Below are 21,689 nucleotides of genomic sequence, written 5' to 3' on the forward strand. Positions count from 1 at the left end.
GCCAAGCCCAAATCTGTCTAGAAAAATGCACTGCAAAACACAATGCAAAATGCATGCAAAACGCATTCACATGCGCTTCAAATGCATGTAAACATGCAGTCAAAAACACACAGTTATGTGCAGTTTCTAATGTGAATGGGCCCTAATAGGATAAGTTCACCTTTGGGAACATGTTACATGTTCTACTTGTTTTTAGGGTGGAACATGTAACATGTTCCCAATGATGCAGCCGCTGCCCGATACCTCCCTCCCCCCCTTCCCTGTGACAGCAGTATGGGGAAAAGTTCCCCGTACTAGGTGTCACTTTCTGAAATCAGTGCGGCCACGTGGGGGGTCCTCCCACATGGCCGCGTCATTCATTCATATAGCTCTGTGTATGAATGAGCCACAAGCCCTGACATTCTTTGTGGCTGTCGGCTTATAGTTCTCAATGGTAGTTCATGGCCTCTTCTTGTCAGTGTATCCGATTGCCTGTATGGGATGTACACAGGCACACAGATACACGGAAAGATCTGCATGGCACCAGCAATCTGCTGATCGATGGTGCAATGCTTTACAGGCTCCCCAAAAAATAAAAAAATAAATATTTTTTTTTCCTGCAAAAAAATGTGCATTTTTTATTTTTTTAAAGTGAACTTATCCTTTAAATAACGGATCTAAAAGTAGAAGACACCGCTCACCGTTTATATCTCCAGCTCCCCCTTCTGTTTTGCTGGCCTCCACGTCCTCTCATCTGCCTGTTAAATCTGTCAACCTCCACATAGTCCTCTCCTCCTACCACCGCTAGAAAACAGCACAAAGTAAAAATGGTCAACAAAAAAAAAAGAAGTTACATGTCTTTAAAGATGGCAAAACAGCTAAACGGATGATATGGGTGCTGTTGCTGCTAAAGGATTTGTATTTCTGTCTATGCAGTCCTAAGGTTTACACAGATCTGCCACTCAGCACAGTCCTGTCTGGCAGGGCATGAAACCCAATTTCTCTTTGCTACAGTTAAAAAAACAATTACAGGTCTTGTCCCCTCCCCAGCTCTCCTCTCTCCTCCTAACAGTATTAGCTCATTGTTAGCACATGTGCAATGCAAGACACTGAAGAGCAATTTGTGCTTCTTCTCATTCTCCAAGAGAACTGCAAGAGACTAATATTTTCCTTCTTCCCCCCTTTTTTTCCCCCTGGGCAGGGGTAGCCGGCAAGGTCCCCTGCAATTAGTGTCAAATTCATATACTTACACTGATGTATTACTGAACACAGAGCTGCACTGATTTAGATCTCTTTATTTCTGCCTGCAGTTCAGAAGCACTGGGCCCAACCAATTCCAGTTCTTGCAAGGTGTGACAAGCTATAGCCCTAAACAGATTCTTTTATTTTTACATCTACTGAAGGCATATGTACCAAACAGAATGGAGTTGGGGAAAATCTTCCAACAGTCTTGTGGTACTGGCTCTTAGGAAGGACATAAAGATGAAGTTTAACTGTAAAGCAGATCTAAACCCAAAAACTAATTTTATATTTTGCAGCTTACCAGTTTATAGATGGTGCGATATGCAATAGGTGACTGCATTAGTTTGTTTTTTCCATTATTACAGTAACCAGGCATATTTTTAGCACTGATCGCTATATTAGTGTCACTGGTTCCCACAAATGTCAGTTAGTGTCCGATGGTCTGCTGCAATATCACAGCCCCATTATAAAAGTCGCTGTTCGCCGCCATTACTAGTATAGAAATAAAAAAATTCCATAAAAATATTCCACCGTTCGTAGATGCTAAATATACCATCGTTTGACGATGCTATAACGTTTGCGTAAACCAAACAATATACGCTTATTGGGATTTTTTTACCAAAAATATGTAGCAGAATACATATTGGCCTAAATATGTATACCTTTTTTTATTTTATATGTTTTATAGCAGAAAGTAGAAACTATTGTTTTTTCTTTCCGAATGGTCAGTCTTTTTTTGTTTATAGCGCAAAAAACGCAGAGGTGATCAAATACCACCAAAAGAAAACTCTATTCGTGGGGAAAAATAAAAAAATTTAATTTGACTACAGCATTGCATGACCGCGCAACTGTCAGTTAAAGTAATGCAGTGCTGTATTGCAAAAAATTACCTGATCATGAAGGGGGTAAATCTTTAGGACGTCAAGTGGTTAAGGGTGACTATACTCATTTCTGCACTCGAAGAGCAGCCTTGTCACTTTACTCTTCTCTTTGGACCCCCCCCCCCCCTAACATAAGACAAATGAGTTGTGACTTTTACATAAGATTATTTGGAAAAAAACAACATTGTGGGGGATTTCAAACCAATAAACAGGAAGTTACAAGGACACTGGATTTCTGGCAGAATCAACAGCTATTTTCTGAATTTGCAGAAAATGTACTTACCCTGAAAAAGAAAACAGATGCAGCCACCACATCAAAGGACTAGTAAGGTGCAATATATTACAACACAGACAGTGCTGACAAATCAGCAATTGTCTTTTCCTGGCAGAGGGGCGGGGGAAACCGTACCCGCCCGGAGAAGACAGCGATTATTGCTAGTGGCTATAGCAGCCGCTAGCGATAACCGCAAGAGAATCCCGCAGGCTGGTTGTACCCAAGTTGATCGATCAATCAACTTGGTACATTCAGCCTGCCCATTAACAGTTCAAATCTCGGCCTGTTAATGTTGAACCGGTCAGTCAAGATGCAAACCGTGTATGGTTGGCTTAAGGCAGTAACGATCCAATTTTTTACAATAACGTTATCATTTTTCTCACACTTTATTGTAGTTATGTTGTGAAGAAATTTAGGATGCAGCTAGTTAAAGAAATTGAATGTGTGGTTAAAGAGACTTAAACAGATACAGAATCACAAGACAGAAGATTAATATATGTGCTCTGACTAAGTCTTGTGACAGGTCAAGGAGGTAATCCAACAGATCTCTTTGTCTCGTGATACCTTCAGGCCTGCGGTTATGCCGAGGAACGTAGCTGAACTGGATGTCGATCTGACGGTTCTGCCTGGCCTCTGCGCGGTTCTTGCTGTGACAGGTGGTCTTGTGGGCCTTGTAGTCTATCTCAGAACGGAATGCGTGCGTGAACTGCTCTGTGTTGCACCGACCCTCTTCGCACAGGAAATGACTTTCACGGAAGTGTTCCCGCAGAAAATTGTACTCGCTGCAGGAAAAAGGATAGTTTCAATCTTACATCTAGCCAAAAGTTAATTTTTTTTTTGCCGCAGACAGAGAAACAGGTAGACCTTTTTAAGGTGTGTATTGCCATGACCACACCATTTCCCTGCCATGTGACACCAAGACAAGAAAATCAGCTTAAAGTTAAAACTATAGGCAAAACTTTTTTTTCCCCATTTTGGATAGAACAAAGGGATGGTTATAACTCCTGTCAAATTTTTTTTCGCCATCTGTGTCCCATTGCAGAGATTTCTCTTCACTTCCTGTGTCATAGCCAAGCAGGAAGTGAAGGGAAATCCCAGTAAAACAAGGCTATTTCTTGGGGCCCATTAGGTCACCAGAACTAGTGTACCCACTGAAAGAGGAAGAGGAAAGAAGGAGTTTTGCCTTTAGTTATACTTTTTTTTTTTTTTTTTAACAGAAGGTTCTTTAGTTATACTTTAAATAATGAGCTTCTGTTCTACTAAAAACAACACAGTTCTTCCTTTAAACATTTTATACTAGTTGTTTTTTATTATGAAAATAACATCATCATTAAAAGGTGTTTCCAAAGGATAAAGGTTTTTTTTTACCTTAAAAGATAAGTTCACCTTTTTTATTTTTTTTTTTAAAAAAAAGGCAAAAGAAATAAATTCACGGCCTACTGACAGTTGCTGGATGGGGTGGAGCGTCAACGGGTCCTGGGCCGCCAGCCCTCTCTGCACACCCGCTCTGATTGTAGGATGGAATGGCGGGACGCTTAGAACGTGGTATAGAGAGATAGAGCCGGCCCTGCCTGATGAGTCGCCGCTCTCTCTCTGCTGGCATCGGGTGGCCGCGTCCTTCCTCTACCACTACCCCTGGAACTCGGACATCAGGTACCTCCCTAACCACAGCGTCAGCCGAAGAAAGCGCTGCTGGAGCTGGAGAGAGGCTCCACTGAAGGATCACCACTGAGAAGGCTGCCTGGAATCAGACAGAGCAACCACTGCAGCAGGAAGGGGGAAACCCGTCATACGATCCCGGAGACCAGCGGTGAAGGAGGAGGTGAGAGTATCCCTGTGTTCTCCCTGGAAAAGAGACCACAGGGACCACATTGCCCAGAGTATCTCCCTGGACTGGCCAGACGCTCCTATTGGGGTAATACATGGGAGTTGTAAATTTGGTTACGTATAATGTAAGGGGACTAAACACAGCAAAAAAAGGTATAGAATAAATAGGGAATTGCAGTATTTGGGAGCAAACATAGTCTGCCTACAGGAGACTTATATCACACATGTATCAGGGGATAACCTGGCGTCACAGCAGTTCCCAAAGTGGTTCTATGGGGATGCGGGATCAACACACTCAAGGGGTGTAGCCATTGGATTTGATAGGACAATGGTGTTTGTAGAGGGAGAGCATCTGGCCGATCCAGAAGGAAGGTATCTCTTTATAAAGGGCAAACTGTTTGATATGAAATGTACAATAGCAAATATATATTCCCCAAATAGAGACCCTGATAAATTCCTAAGGAAAGTGCTAAAAACTTGAGACGTTCAAAGAAGGGAAATTAATAGTGGCAGGGGACTTGAATTGGAGCATGGACCCAGGCTGTGACACTTCAGGAGGTGCCTCCAAACTTATAACTCATAAGCGGGAGGAACTTAAAAAAACGCTCGTGACCCTTCAGTTAATGGATGCATGGAGGATATGCCACCCAATGAAACGAGATTATACTTTTTATTCCCCTGTACATAAATCATTCTCGAGGATTGATTAGATCTTAATAGAACACCAATTAGTCCAACACCTCAAGGCTGCAGAAATCAAAGCAATCATACTGTCCTACCATGCCCCAGTGAAAATCCAATTGGAGATAACTGGGGATGCTCAGACTGGGTATGAACTGGAAATTGAATGATTCTCTCATCCAGGAACCGGATTCAGTTGAAAGGGTAGAGCAGGAATTGAGGACATACTTTGAGATAAATGATACAAAGGAAATATCTAAGGCTACGCTTTGGGAGGCCCACAAAGCTTACATAAGAGGGATCCTGATCAGCATAGGAGCGGGGAAAAAGAAAGAAAGGGGGAAAAAAAATGTCACTTTTTATAAGGAGATCCAAGAACTCGAACAAGATACACGACCAAGGGGGATCCCTGAAAGACAAGAACTAATAGAAAAAAGAAGGAAGTTAAGGAAGGAACTATTAGAACAGGAAAGGTAATGCGCCTTTGAAACCATAAATAAGGAAAAAATATCAGGGGGGGGCAATAAATCAGATAAATGGATGGCAAGAAGGGTCAAGGAAAAAAAAAGAATAAGACCTTTATACCCAAGATTAAAAATGAGAAAGGCGGGCTAGAATTCTCTTACCCCAATATTACAAGAATATTCCACTCCTATTATAGTGATTTATACAAGGTGCGGTGGGTGGAAAAAAGGAAGAGGGAGAGAGGAGGAAGGAGGCTATGAGGGAGTACCTGCGGGGCCTAGACCTTCCCAGGGCGGAGAAGGAAGAGGTAGAGCTCCTTGAGACTCCTATCTCACAAGAGGAGGTAGAAAGAGCAATAAGTAATACCACTCTGGGAAAGAGCCCGGGCCCCGACGGATACTCTATTCTATAAAAAATTTTCGAAAGTCTTGGTACGTAAACTTTGTAATTATTTAAATGAGAAGAAGAGATGCTCCGAGGGGAGTCTCTTCTGGCTCACATTACTCTTATCTTGAAAGAAAGAAAAGATCCAGCATCTCCAGGTAGCTATAGACCAATCTCGCTATTAAACACTGAAATAAAAATCTTTGCCAAAATACTTGCAGATCGGTTAAAGGCCTGGATACCTAGGTGGGTCCATAATGACCAAGTGGCGTTTGTGCCGGGTAGGGAAGGGACAACTCCTTGAAATCCATCTTTTTGGTTCAGGAGGTAATTAGGAGAGGTATCCCGGCAGTCTTCATGTCAATTGATGCCGAAAAGGCTTTTGATAGAGTTGACTGGGGGTTCATGTTTGAAACACTGCCGCATTTGGGAATTGGCGAGAGGATGATGAGGTGGATTACTTCCCTATATCAGCACCCAAGAGCCAGAATTAGAGTGAATTGGAACCCTGTCTTCTCCCCTTGAATTATTTAACGGGACAAGACAGGGTTGCCCCTTGTCCCCAATCTTATTTATAATAATTTTGGAACCCCTACTGGCAGCGATTCGTAAGAACCCAGATATTAAGGGAATTTGGGCGGGAGAAAGGGAATATAAGGTAGCAGCATTTGCAGACGACTTGCTTTGCTACATCTCTAGCCCCAGAACAACAATCCCCATTGCGCTTGAGGAGTTCAAGCGCTATGGGGAACGTACAAATTTTAAAATAGACATGGTTAAATCAGAACTTCTAAATGTAAACACTCCAGATAAGAGAGCAGAGGGCAATAGAACCTAAGTTCCCTTTTACCTGGCGCAGGAAGGAGTTGGGATACTTGGGAATAAAATTGACATCAAACCCGAATGATCTGTTTAAAGCTAATTATATCCCTCTGCTCAACAAGATTAAGGATCAATTGAAAGAGATGAAGTACCGATCTTTGTCGTGGATTGGCAGGATAAATGCAGTTAAAATGTTTGTCCTGCCAATGCTGATTTATACCTTCCAGATGATCCCAATCACACTTCCCCCCGATTTCTTTAGAAAATTACAATCCATGGTGTTGAGGTATATTTGGGTATGTAAATATCCTAGGATAGCATATGATATTCTGATTAAGGATAAACGACAGGAAGGATTGGGAGCTCCAGATTTTAAAAAGTATTATGAAGCAATTTCTGTCTCTAGAATCGTAGATTGGCTGCACGTTAAAAAAGAAAAAAGTTGGGTGAATATAGAAATAGCACAAAGTAGGGTGAATCTAGAAAAGATGATATGGATCCCGCCACAATTTCGTGAGTTAGGGCACAGCACTAATATTTTGACGAGGAACACATTCAAGATTTGGGACAGGTTAAGTAAGAGATTTCAATGGGATTATAACTCACCACTAATATCACTTGTTAACACTAAATTATTTTAAACCAGGGAAGGAGGAACATATATTTTACAAGGTGGGCAAAAAAAGATGTAATACAATTGCAGGATGTGAGGAGGGGCAATAGACTTTACACGTATATAGAAATCACTAGGGAATGGGGAAAGAGGTATGCTCAGATACAGCACTTTATACACTCTCTCCCACAACCACTGAGGGGAAGAGGCCAACTTAGAGCAATAGAAAAATTGCTTAGCTCCCCCATGAGTACAACTGGTAGTATATCTAAAATCTACAAAATACTTAGGGTTGAAGCAAACAAGGGGTTTCCCCGCTTATCTGGATAAGTGGGAAAGAGAAATAGGGTCCTTGAGAGATGAGGAACATAGGCTTAAGATACTAAAAATGGTTTATTCATTGGCAAGAGACACCCAGATGCATGAAATGAGTTCTAAACTAATAGCAAGGTGGTACGTGACCCTCCCAGAGGGCGCATGAATATAGGACAGAGAACCCCCAAACCTGTTGGAGGGGGTGTGGGGCCCATGGAACTTTTGCGCACCTCTGGTGGGAATGTCCCAAAATCCATATCTTTTGGGGAGAAATCATAGGAATAATTTCACAGATCACGGGGGGAACAGATTAAAAAAAGCCCATGGACGTGCTTGTTTCACGATACAGATATGAAAGTACCGCAATATAGTAGGTCATTAGTTCCGTTTTTCCTGAACGCTGCTAAAGCTTTAATACCATGCCTCTGGAAAGTCTCGGAAGCTCCAAGTTTGAAAGAATGGATAAGGGTGGAGTGGGTGAGATCTATGGAGGAGTCAATACATTTAATAGAAGGATCACGGAAGAAATATCTAGAGATGTGGCAGAAATGGTTTGAATTTAGGAAAACGGAGAAGAGTCTATTCTTGATGGAGACATAGAGGCAGTTGGTGTATTAGGAGAGAGAGAGGGAGATTGGGGGGGGTGGTTCTTTTTTTGGGTGATCTGGGTGGGTAGGATAAATGTGTGTACCATTTTTAAAGATTGTAATGAGCCTAAAATTCCTTGGTCGGGGAATGCATGTATATTTTTGTAGTATTATAAAATAAAATAAAGAATATATATATATATATATATATATATATATATATATATATATATATATATATATATATATATAAAGAAATAAATTCACATTTTATTGCAGGTAAAAATGTTATTTTTTTTATTTTAGGAGCCCAGAAAGCATTGCACCAGCAATCAGCAATTTGCAAAACATTCAGTGGAGCCCAAAAAGGAGACATGTAGGATCTTTTAGACCCTACACGTCTCATTAAAGAGAACCTGTCACCTTAAAATCATCACATAGGGGACTTTTTGTCCCCTATGTGATAAAAAAAAATAAAATAAAGTTACACTCAAGCGCATAAAATCCCCCCAAAAACAAATTTGATGTCCCCCCATACCCACATATACACACGAACATAAAAACATGCATCGGGGGCGCCTACGTGTGAAAACCTAATTTGAGATACACTCATTACAGATCGCTGCGCAATAATTCTAGCATAAGACCTCCTTCATAACACTAAACTGATGACCTATAGGGGGCTTTTGAAGTGTCAACTAAAAATGTAGGGTACCGAAGTTGGTTATCATTTCACGGGCGCACACATATTTAGGGTTATGTTGAGTATTTACTCGGTGCAGCCTCATCTTATATTTTACCAAAAACTTGGGCAGTTTATTGTGTGCCCTAGAATTCACTTAAGTGTGTTTTTTACTGAAATTTTGCGTTTCCTAAACCTTTGCAGTAATATCGTGTGACGTAGAAAATTGGAACTGCTTCTGTCAGCCCATTCACGGTTGCAGGGATGCATAATTTGTATCGCCCAGGACATGCAGTTCTCAGAGCATGCAACATGTTCGTTATTATAAACAAAAAAAAACAACACAACCAAGGTGTTACAATTACTTTAGGCTGGCCATAAATGGCTCAAATTTCATCCAATTTCTGCTGAATTGGCAAGTATTGGAGCAAACACCACTTGGCTGGACAAGTCAATTTAAAAGTCCATTGAGCCATGCAAAAGGTTATCGGATGAAAAGTAATTGCTTCTGATGCAGTCACTTTTCAGGTATTCAGGCAGCTGCAGGTGTCAAGGCTGGATGAACACAATAACTGTCAGTGAAGAGTCCCTCCATTTAAGGCCTCGTTCACACCATACGTGCATGAAAACTGATGGGGGCTGAAGGGAAAATCACAGATTTAACTTGTAGAGACATCATTTTATATCAGTTTTCAGTTATGTGCCCTGTTCACACCAATGTTCTTGTCATGTTTTTTTCACGTGCAAAAAACTGCATATACGTTTGCAGATTCCTGCGCAGAAAAAAATCTGCACATTGTGGTGTGAACAGGGAACATACTGTAGAGAACAATTGTTTTTTTTGGTGCCCTTGCAGAACGCAGGCAGAAAAACTGAAGTGTCTGCAGTATGGTGTGAACAAGGCCTAACTGTTTCCCAAAACAGGCCTCACTCACACCATGGTGCAGAGACGTTAGTTCTTCTGCATGCATTCTGCAAGGGCACCAACAAAAAAAAAAATTGTTCTATGTGCCCTGTTCACACCACACTGTGCAGATTTTTTTCTGCGCAGGAATCTGCAACATGTATGCACGTTGCATGACATCAACAATAGTGTTGAACAGAGCACATAACTGACAAGTATGAAAACTGATGTCCATGTGCATGAAAACCGAGGTAAACAGATGTGAAACTGATGTAAACTCATGTTTCTGCATGGTTTTCCCATCAGTTTTTATGTAGGTATGGTGTGAACGAGCCCTTAAATTCAAGGCATGCTATGAATGAGAACGGTCACATTTGCTTTTGCCCTGAACTGAAATGTCAAGCCATCAAATGACTGGTGTCGTAACTGAACACGTGTGCAGACAATGGCAACTACAAATTAAACAGAGGCTAAGATGGCAACTTGCTTGGTTGTAAAGGATGTAAAGGATTTTGTTTTAAAGAGGAGGTCCCCGAAAAAAAAAAAAAAAATTAAAAGCCGGCAGCTACAAATACTGCAGCTGCTGACTTTTAATATATGGACACTCACCTGTCCAGGAAGCCCGCGATGCTGGCAGCCGAAGCCAATCTGTCTGTCGGCATCCTCGGTAAAGGAATCAGGAAGTGAAGCCGTGCGGCTTCACTTCATGGTTCCCTACTGCGCATGTGCGAGTTGCGCTGCGCGTCCTCACTGGTCCCTGCTGTCTTCTGTCTCCCAAAAGACAGCAGGGGAGGACAGAGTAGGTGCCGGAAGTGGCGTAGGTCACCACGAATGCCGCGGTGATCTATGCCAGAAAGTGGGAGCAAAGATAGACTGTGAGGCGCAAGGTCAAAGCGGAGCAAGCAGCTGAAACTTCCCCAGAAGCTCAAACGTCTTCACGTTTCCTACAATCCATGATGTGTAGATGATAGAGCACACAGGCTACCGAAAATGTCCTCATCTCCCGGCAGAGAAACCTTGTGATGTGCTAGCACACATCCATTTTTATAACGCAAAAGTGATGCTTGCCGCAAAAATCTACCAGAACCCCTTTCAATGGGATTGCCCTCTACGCAGACCTATCCAAGGCGACCATGGAGAACCGCAGGCAATTTATCCACTAACGCCAAAACCATCACATACCCTACAAATGGAGATTTGCCACTAAGCTGCTGGTCACCCACCACGGCAATACCCAATGCTGTGTGCACGCTCTCTGCTGGCCTCCAGCTACTAAGGTCATGGAGAATAATACCTGAAGAAAGTCAGAGACCACACTTGTTGGTTACCGGCTCCCTCCTCACGCTGTAACAGTGTGAGGAAAGGAATGCTGATAACCGGACACAGCTGATCACATGGTAAAGAGCTGCTGCGATTGGCTTGTTACCTCGATCTGTGATCAGCCATATCTGAAGGGCACATGGATCGCAAAGCGCCCGGTGCAGTTCTGGGAGGACAACAACAGACGTCCTACTAGTACTGGCCAACCGTGCTGTAGCTGTCATTCGACTATAGATTGGTTGGCAAGTAAAAGGACAATATGAGGAATATCAGGGAATTTGAGACAGTTTATATAAATGCTCATATAAACAACATAAAAAAAGAAAGAGAAAGCCTGCGCTATCAAGCAAAAAATTAATATAACTGCAGCTGCAACAAAACCACAAATATCAATGAGGTGAAAAATTACATACAAAGAAAAAATTGTGCGCTTGCATTAGATATTTAAATCTATATTACTACATGATTATCATAAGTAGATAAACAAATAAATAAAAAATAAATAAAATAACAAACATCATCAAAGTTAATTGTGAGTGATTTAGAAAGTCGCTATGCTACAGAGCAAACAGCGACATGATGCCGAAAAGGCTTTTGATAGAGTTGACTGGGGGGACGGTACCCATGAATCTCTCTGTGAGTTTATGGAAAATCTAAATAGGAACGACAGGGGGATTGAATTTAAGTATGAGGCCAGTTTAAAATCTGTGAACTTCCTAGATCTTGTAATTAAGGGAGAGGGAGACTCTTTGCATACCTCTACTTATTTCAAGACCACAGACCGCAATTCATTTATCCCCAGAGACAGTTGCCACCATAAAGCGTGGCTTGATTCAGTCCCTAAAAGTCAATACTTACGTATTAGACGTAATTGTTCTACCATCAATGACTTTAGAGTACAATCTAAGATACTTACTGAGAGGTTTTTGGGAAAAGGATATGAATTTCCTTTCCTTGAGGAAAAAATGAGAGAGGTGGAGTTGGTTGATAGAGTCACTCCTTAGAGATAAGAGTAGGGTGGAAATTCCTGAAAGGAAAGAGTCCATTTGTCCCTTTATAACAGGCTACTCTCATCAATATTCCTTGGTTAGGAAATTGATGTATAAGCACTGGCATATTATAAAAAATGACAGTGTATTAGGCCCTCTACTTCCTGAGAAACCTCGTGTAATTTTCAGAGGAGTACCTTCTATCAGATCGGTGATAGCTCCCGGTGTCTGCGACCCTCCCATCAGGAAACCCATGTTCTTTCAGAACTTGGTTGGGTATTATAAATGTAAAAACTGTGCTGTTTGTACTATTAATGACATCAAAGATCGTAAAGTGAAACAGTTCCATTCTACCAGCACTTCGAGGATTTTTTCGATTAAATCCTTTATTACCTGTTCCACCACCCACGTAGTATACCTCTTAATCTGTCCATGCGGATTACAATACGTGGGCCGTACAGTACAACCCCTTCAGGTCAGATTGAACGAGCACATTGGAAATATCCGAAGAGGGTTTATAGGCCACCCAGTATCCAAACATTATTTGGATGTACAGGGGCGAGATCCTAGGGGTACAAAATTCATAGCCATAGATAGACTCAAGACACCATGGAGGGGTGGTCCGAAAAAACGAGCTATATTCAAGCTCGAAATGGAGTGGATATATAAAATGAAATGTTTAAAACCCTTTGGGCTCAATGTAGATGTCGAGATTAATGCGTTTATTGACAATGCTTAGACGATGTTGTGTGTGGACGCATTGATTACGACACTTGGGAGAATAATTTGTAAACCTCCCCCCCTCTCCCTCTTTTTCTAGGGGTGGTTATATTGTATCTAGGGGTGGTCGGTTTTGTAAAAAATATAGGGGATACCATGTCGAGATATGGCTGCCCTTTGAATGTAGTAATACACATAAATATAGGACTAATGTATGACGATTCTTAGTAATGTAACCCCCAAATATAGAGATTTTTTTTCAATAATACAGTAGTTGTGGTCTGAGGAAAGAACAAGCAATATTGTTTAGATTTAGCAGTTTTTTTTTTTTTTTTCTTAATTAATTTTTCGTCCTTTTCAAAATTTCCCCCTTTTTTTTTTTTGCTAAATGTCTATTACTGTAGGAGTAGTATCCTACAGTATGTAAAATGGGACGATTTGACCCAAAAATTACTAATTGCTTAGACCTATAATAGATGACATATATTAGTTTGAGATGAGAACAAAATTTTGGCCATATAAAGTGTGCTAATGACATTCAGGAACAAGCTTCTTGGTTTGCGTTTCATAATGCGAGCTACGTCGAGGCTTGGTATCCTTTGCACATGCTCAGATCGTAATTCGTTCTTTGGACGAAAACGAGGCTTGAATAGAGAGGAAGCATTATAACGGGAGCCATATCGAGGCTTGGTATCCTTTGCACATGCTCAGATTGTAATTGAAACTCAGATGAAAACGAGGCTTGAATGTAAGGAAGTACTATAAATGGCGATGGTTCACTGCGTCGCCCGTGCCCCTTTAAAGACGTGACCTATCACGAAACATGTAGGGCGTGGCTACGCAGTGTACGCCAGATCGCCATAGAGCCCCATGTAACCTAGCACGGGCGTCTCTGTTGTTTTTATATTTTGCCGGCTTTTATGTTTTTATGTTTTGGATGTTTTAAAGATGCCTAGTTGTCTGAGGCAATAAAATTCCCCTTTTTTTACATACTATACCATTGGAGTTTTTTCTTTCTCCCCTTCTTTACCTACGAGTCCAAACGAGGGAGTGTTTACATCAATGCGGAAGTGTCGGAACCATCTCCAGCTGTGTGGTGAGCTGACATCTACTGTCCCTGCAGAGGGCTAAAACTGCATGCTTCCAAGACCTTGCTATAAAGGAGGTCCAACGTGTCTGGTAAGGATACATCTATTATCAACCTTCAGATCCACTGGTGGTTGGAGGTCCCTTCACGTCCCCTTATTCCTTTATACACACTAAGGAATACAATTCATGAGCTTTGGATATGCGTTTTTCCTGCGACTCAGGATGCAATTTTGAACTTTTTCACTTATGACTTTGCACTTGGGTGGAATAACCTTTGTTTTTTCTTTTTTGCACACCAGTTTATAACTTTATTGTTGGTTTATATGTATGCAATGGTCCATATTAGTATTTGACTTACATGTCGCTGTTTGCTCTGTAGCATAGCGACTTTCTAATTCACTCACAATTAACTTTGATGGCGTTTTTTATTTTTTATTTATTTGTTTATCTACTTATGATAATCATGTAGTAATATAGATTTAAATATCTAATGCAAGCGCACAATTTTTTCTTTGTATGTCATATAAACAACAGCCTAGATAGTAAACGCTCTGTGATAGTATGATACTGTCCACCATCCTACAAACAATGAACGGTTGGTCTAATTTCTGGTTGTATTTTATATGCTTAATTTACCTATAGTATTCCTGGGCCCCCTCAGAGTCACAGAAGTGGCAGAAGTAATGGTCCCTGCGTAAATGTTTGAGCAACTCGTCGTTGTCGAGATATCGTTCATCACAGAATTTGCAGAGAGGATGGCCACGATGGGAAGTGTCCTCCGGGTCACCATGGATACGATGGCGAGCCAGATCCTTGCGGCTGTACCACTTCCTCTCATAGGTAAAATTCTGAAATAGAAAGACTGTTCAAGCAATCCAGACCAGGACTTTATACAGTGCAAAAACACAGGCTTGTTTACATGGAGCAGTCATATTATGGGCTCTCTTCATTATTTATTTTTAATTTATTTCAGGTACTTATATAGCACTATCAATTTACGCAGCGCTTTACATATACATTGTACATTCACATCAGTCCCTACCCTCAAGGTGCTTACACTCTATGGTCCCTAACTCACATTCATACATACTAAGGACAATTTAGACAGGATCCAATTAACCTATCAGCATGTCTTTGGAGTGTGGGAGGAAACCGGAGTACCCGGAGGAAACCCACGTAGGCACATGGAGAACATGCAAACTCCAGGCAGGTAGTGTGGTTCACACCAGTGCTTGCAGTTCCAGAAAAAAAATTAAAATAAAAGTGGAACATGCTGCATTTTTCCTGCACTGAAACACTGTAAATTGCATCAAAAACACACTGTGGAACGCACAAGTCATTTATGGTTAGGGGAAAAAAAAATGCACTGGACTGCATCAAAAATGCACCAAAAAAATGCATCTGGAATGTATGCGGACTGGGTTTCTGTGGTGTGAACTGGCCCTAAAAATATTTTCAATAAAGCTACATTCTCACTACAGGTTTTAAGTTATGTTAAAAGCAGACCTAAACTCTTCTGGGCAAACTGGACCATTTTACAGACCCACCGCTACCCTTTTAACCACTTGCTTACTGGGCACTTAAACCCCTCTCCTGTCCAGACCAATTTTTAGCGCTGTCGCACTTTGAATGACTTTGAATTGCGCGGTCATACAACACTGTACTCAAATGAAATTTTTATAATTTTTTCCCCACAAATAGAGCTTTCTTTTGGTGGTATTTTAATCACCTCTGTGGTTTTTATTTTTTGTTTAAAAAAATAGCAAAAAGACCGAATTAAAAAAAAAAAAGTATATATTTTTTATATTTTGTTAAAAAATTTGCAAACGGGTAATTTTTCTCCTTCATTGATGTACGCTGATGAGGCGGCACTGATGGGCACCGATAGGTGGCAGTTATGGGCATTGGTGGGGGGCAATAATGGGCACTGATTGCTTACACTGATGGCAGCACTGCTAGGTGGCACTGATTGGTGGCACTGGTGGGCATTGATAGGTGGCACTTGTGGGCATTCACAGGTGGCACTTGTGGGCACTGGCAGGCACAGATGAGGCATATGTGCCTCCTTCCTCTTCGGGACTGATGTCCCTTTAACATAAGCCGGTGATCGCCTTTTTTTTCTCCTCACGCTATCAGCGTGAGGAGAAAAAAAAAAACACGATTACTGAGCTTTTGTTTACATCATGTGATCAGCTGTCATTGGCTGACAGCCGATCAAATGGTAAGGGGCCGGGATCGGCCCCTTACTCGGATCTTTGATCATCTGAGTCTCTGTGCCTCGGTGATCACAGCGCGTGCACCGCACGCCCTGCAGGGTGCGCGCGGTGCGCCTGCACAGGGGGGGGCGTCCTATGACGGCCTCCCAGAAACTGAGGTCCACGCTGTGGCCATCATTCGGCTATGGCCTGGACCTCAAGTGGTTAATAATTCCAGCATGCAAAGCTGCCAAAAACTTCCCAAATAGGTTTACTGTACCACTCTACGGCTACTGGCACTGGAGTACAGTCAACTGTGGTGGGTAACGTGGGTGCTTATAAATACAATCAGGACCAACCAATGCTTCTGCCTGAACACACACCCCCCTCTTTAACAGTGACCACACATCCCCGTCACAGCTGTTCTCCAATGCCAGTAGCTGCTGGGAGGCTGAAGCTTCTATCAGCTTTCCTGCGACTTTGCTACCCTTACCTTTAAATAATTCACGCATAGCTTACAGCAGAACAACTCATGATGTTTTCTCATATGTTGCTCTAGGTCAGCAAAGGTGTGGAAAGGTCTGTCAGGGCACAGCCAACATTCGTGTTGCAGAAGCCACCTGCAGAAACAGTTACAAGAGATGAGACGGGACATACGGTGGAAAGCGGCAGATCACAAAAAAAGAGACAAAAAAAAAAAAAAAAAACCTGTTACCTGTAGAGAGAAAATACTTTGCCGTCAGTGAAATATATATCATATTTCTTGTCACTCTGCATCTGGGTGGTGTTGATACTAGAAAAAGGAGACACCTTTTTAACAAAAACCACCTGAAAAACAAAAAGACCAAAAATATCGATATGAAGAAAAATGAAGAAAAATGTCTGTAATAAACAGCTGAAAAACACAGTGGAGAAACAATCATGGTCAATATATTCAGTCACACAGATTTACCAAGTGTATGAGCTTATGTCATTTTTCAGTGATGCTTTAACATTATATATCCCATGATGCATTGGGAATATTAGATGTGGTTCCATCCACAGCTGCCATGGCATCCAATACATGACTGGACCTGCCATGACTTGACCCAACCCAGTACAAAACCCCTAAAACCATGACCCATGCATGACAGCGGTATCCAACCATTTGTCATTGGCAACATATCCACTTTTCATTTCATTCTGTTTACAGCAATACTTTAAAACTTTTTATTGGAAATAAAGTAAAGAGCAAAGTGTAAAAACCAATAACAAACACGTTTTACTAATGTGACAGCAGGCAGATATAATTTTTTTTTATATATATATATATATATATATATATATATATATATATATATATATATATATAGATAGATAGATATAGATGATATAGATATAGATATAGATATCTCCATTCTTTTTATTAGTAGGGAATGCTTAAAAGAAAAGTATGGCCAAAGCTTTTTTGGTCATACTTCTCTTGTGGATCATAGCAGTGCACTTACTTTTGCTCTCCTATGACGCTGAGAATGAATGTCAACAGCTACAAATACTGCAGCTGCTGACTTTTAAAATAAGCACACTTACCTGTCATAAGCGCCCGCGATGTCCTCACCCGACCCGTCCCTCTGCTCCGAGTGGAGGCGCCGGCATCTTCAGTAAGGGAATCAGGAAGTGAAGCCTTGCGGCTTCACAGCCTGGTTCCCTGCTGCTCATGCGTGAGTCACACTGTGTGTTCTACTAAATGGTCCCTGCGGTCTTCTGGGACCTGTGTGTCACTCAGAAGACAGCAGGGGGACTAGGGGGGACGGATGAGGGAGGGGTCGGACATGGTGTAGTTTGCCGCGGATTCTGTGGAGCTCTTTCGCCGGAAGTGGGAGCAAATACCTGGATTAGAAAGGTATCTGCTTTTCCCCTGAAAAGTGCCAAATGTGACACCGGAGGGGGGAGGAACCGGATCAGCGAAAATTCCATTTCTGGGTGGAACTCCGCTTTAACTTATCACTGGATTTAACTGTTCAGTAGGTGCTGTTGCTGAGTGTCCAGTGTGTCCCTGTACCTTTAAAGGAGGGGAAGGCTCTCTCCAGGCATACCTGCCCTTAAAGTGGTCCTAAAGACAGAAGGTTTTTTTTTTATCTTAATGCACTCTATGCATTAAGATAAAAACCTATGTGCAGCAGCCCCCCAACTTAAATGAGCATCATCACAATCCAGCGATGTTGCACGAGTGTCTCGGCTGTCTAGGGACTCTTCCACCTAATTGGTGAAGACACAGCAGCGGGCGCCATTGGCTCCCGCTGATGTCAATCAAATTCAGTGAGCCAATGAGGAAGGGGGGGTGGGTTCAAGCCACGGCTTTGTGTCTGAATGGACACACAGAACAGCGTCTCGGGTGCCCCCATAGCAAGCGTCTTGCTGTGGGGGCACTCAGCAGGAGGGAGGGGCCAGGAGCGCCGGCGAGGGACCCGAGAAGAGGAGGATCCGAGCTGCTCTGTGCAAAACCACTGCACAGAGCAGACAAGTATAAAAATTATTTTTTTATTTAAAAATAAAACAAGACTTTAGTATCACTTTAATCTATTAATTATTATTTAAGTGCTCCAATTCAGAAGACTTTCAAAATTAAAAATGATAGAGTTAGGACTGAAGATAATACTGGGGTGTGGTTACGTAGCCGCTGCAGCTTACGCATGTATTTGCAAATTTGTGCAAACTAAACCCCTTGGTTTTAACATGAACTGTTAGACAGTTCAGTTTTTTGCAGGCTGGTAAGTGTGCTGGGAATTTATGTTTGTTGTTTTTTTCACATGCGTTGCCCTTCCTTATGCTCCTTGTTGCAGTTATAGGTTATAGTTATAGGTTGAGGTGGTTGCCATTTGTTAGTACTGTCCAGATGCATCAGCTGTCAGCATCTCATAGATTTTACATGCTGCAAGAACTGGGACTGGACAGTGTGCCTGTACCTTCCACCTGCACATAAACACCGGACCAGGGCTAAACACCCAGTGTGCATGAGGCCTCACAGAGACCAGAGAAAGCTAGATAATTAGTATCATTAGCTGCAACACAGCTCCAAACTTCAACTATATATATGTAGCTGCTTCCAGAGTCCGGCTTAAAATGTGATTGGCTGCTAGAGCACCCTCATTATTGGTATTTGTCCTTCCTTATAAATAAGCCAGTCTGTTAGCTGGGCCACATGGCTGCTCCATTTATTGCTTCCTCAGTTGTGCAGTAGTCAGTTCTTCAAGGATCAATATCCTGAACAATCAGAGTAAATATTACAAGTACTGAATATCAGACACTGGCTGGCACAGGAGCCGTGTTACTGCTGATAAGTCTAAGGAATGACTCAAACCAAATGCACTGCTATTTTTTTTTAGTAGGACATCTTACACTGACATGCTGCATTAAAAAGAAAAGTCCTGCATTCATTCTTTCACCCTAGCAGGGTGAAGTGGAACTGAATAGGACCCTTGCAAAAACACAAAGCCACAGAAATTAATGTCATTGTGCTTATGCCTTCACGCACACTGCGGCTCCTAAACGGACCTTTTTGGAGCTTTTGGCGTTTTTTTGGCTAAGCCCCTGAATTTACCTCAATAAACAGCCTATGGGGGTTGATTTACTAAAAAACTTAAGAGTGCAAAATCTGGTGCAGCTCTGCATGGTAGCCAATCAGCTTTTAACTTCAGCTTGTTCAATTAAAGTGATTGTAAAGTCTTGTTTTAAAAAAAAAAAAAAAAAAAAAAAAAAAAAACTTTCTACTTACCTGCTCTGTGCAGTTGGTTTTGCACAGAGCAGCCGGGTCCCTCTTCGGTTCTCCTGGCCCCTCCCTCCTGTCGAGTGCCCCCACAGCAAGCAGCTTGCTATGGGGGCACCCGAGCCAAGCTGCAGCTTCATGTGTCCATTCAGACACAGAGCTGCCGTTAGGCCACGCCCCCCTCTCTCCTGATTGGCCTACTTTGATTGACAGCCGTGGGAGCCAATGGCTGCTGTGTCTCAGCCAATCAGGAGGAGAGTCCCGGACAGCCGAGGGACTCATGGACATTGCTGGATAGAGAGGGACCTCAGGTAAGTGTTAGGGGGGTGCTGGGGAGGCTGCTGCACATAGAATGCATAAAGATAAAAAACCTTCTGTCTTTACAACTCCTTTAAGCTTTGACAAAAAATCCTGGAAGCTGACTGTTTTCTCTGCATAGCTGCACCAGATTTTGCACGCTCCATTTTTACTAAATCAACTCCAATGTGTCCATGCACAAACACAGGCATTTAGGAGCAACAGAGTTTAATGGCAGTAAAAGATTCCTCTCCTGAATATTCAGGAGAGGAGCCTTTGGCCATAAAAATGCCCAAAGTGTCTAAACGTGCTTAACCACTCGGGATCTGCGCTATAGCCGAATGACGGCTACAGCGTGGACCTCCTTTGCCGGGACTACGTATATTGATGTTGTCCTGTGCCCGAGCGGCCTGCGCGCCCCCTGCAGGGTGCGCGTGGCACGCTCTGTGATCAGTGAGTCTGAGACTCGTAGGATCACAGATCGGAGTAAGGGGTCTATCCCGACCCCCTTACCACGTGATCAGCTGTCAGCCAATGACAGCTGATCATGTGATGTCAACAGAGCCAGTAATCGGCTATTTTTTCTCCTCGCGCTGACAGCGTGAGGAGAAAAAAAAGCCGCTCACCGGCGGCCGTGAGAGGGACATCAGTCCCGATCACGGAGATCTGCCGCCAGATCACCAGTGCCCACCTGTGCCCCCTGCCAGTGCCACCTAACAATAGGCAACAGTGCTGCCTACCAGTGCCCACCAGCACCACCCATCAGTGCCACCTATCAGTGCCCACAATCAGTGCCAGAACAGTGCCACCTACCAGTGCCCATCAGTGCCACTTATCAGTGGTACCTATCAGTGCCACTCATCCGGGCCCATCAGTGCCTTCTTATCAGTGGCTATCAGTGCCACCTTATCTGTGCCCATCAGTACCGCCTTATCCTTCCCATCAGTACCACCTTATCTGTGCCTATCAGTGCCCATCAGTGCAGCCTATCAGTGCCCACCAGTGCAGCCTATCAGTGCCCACCAGTGCAGCCTATTAGTGCCCACCAGTGCAGCCTATTAGTGCCCACCAGTGCAGCCTATTAGTGCCCACCAGTGCAGCCTATTAGTGCCCACCAGTGCAGCCTCATCAGCGCATATCAATGGAGGAGAAAAATTACCTGTTTGCAAAATTTTATATAAACAATTAAACATGATTTTTTTTTCAAAATTTTCCATCTTTTTTTTGTTTGTGTAGCAAAAAATAAAAATCCCAGCTGTGATTAAATACCACCAAAAGAAAGCTCTATTTGTGGGAAAAATTACAAAAATTTCATTTGGGTACAGTGCTGTATGACCGCGCAATTGTCATTCAAAGTGTGAGAGTGCTGAAAGCTGGAAATTGGTCTGGGCAGGAGGGGGGTTTAAGTGCCCAGTAAGCAAGTGGTTAAAGCAGAGTTTCACCCATTTAAAAGTCAGCAGCTACAAAAAGTGTAGCTGCTGACTTAATCAGACAATCGCCTGTCCTACGGTCCAGCGATGCAGGTGCACAAAGCCCAGCTCCTCTCCGTGGCGCCGGCATTCTAACTGTGGGCGCCTGGCAATCTTTTGGGACCTGTAACATGTCCCAAAAGATTGCAGGGAGGGGGGAGAGGTGATCTTCCCTCTGGCGCCTCTGCACCAGGGTAGGAAGTGGGAGC

General features: G+C 42.6%; 1 protein-coding gene across 1 annotated transcript in view; it reads right to left on the reverse strand.

Moving 5' to 3' along the window:
* ZNF598 (zinc finger protein 598, E3 ubiquitin ligase) overlaps positions 1-21,689 on the reverse strand; it is a 59,483-nt gene that overhangs the window by 15,149 nt on the left and 22,645 nt on the right. Inside the window, exons 3-7 of the mRNA XM_073636464.1 lie at positions 16,685-16,797; positions 16,463-16,589; positions 14,411-14,622; positions 2,941-3,158; positions 681-783 (exon numbers count right to left, since the gene is read on the reverse strand). Coding sequence (XP_073492565.1) covers positions 681-783; positions 2,941-3,158; positions 14,411-14,622; positions 16,463-16,589; positions 16,685-16,797 — 773 coding nt within the window. The remainder of the gene's footprint in view (positions 1-680; positions 784-2,940; positions 3,159-14,410; positions 14,623-16,462; positions 16,590-16,684; positions 16,798-21,689) is intronic.

The sequence above is a fragment of the Aquarana catesbeiana genome, linkage group LG06 (genome assembly GCF_042186555.1).
Source record: "Aquarana catesbeiana isolate 2022-GZ linkage group LG06, ASM4218655v1, whole genome shotgun sequence".
NCBI classification, from domain to species: domain Eukaryota; kingdom Metazoa; phylum Chordata; class Amphibia; order Anura; family Ranidae; genus Aquarana; species Aquarana catesbeiana.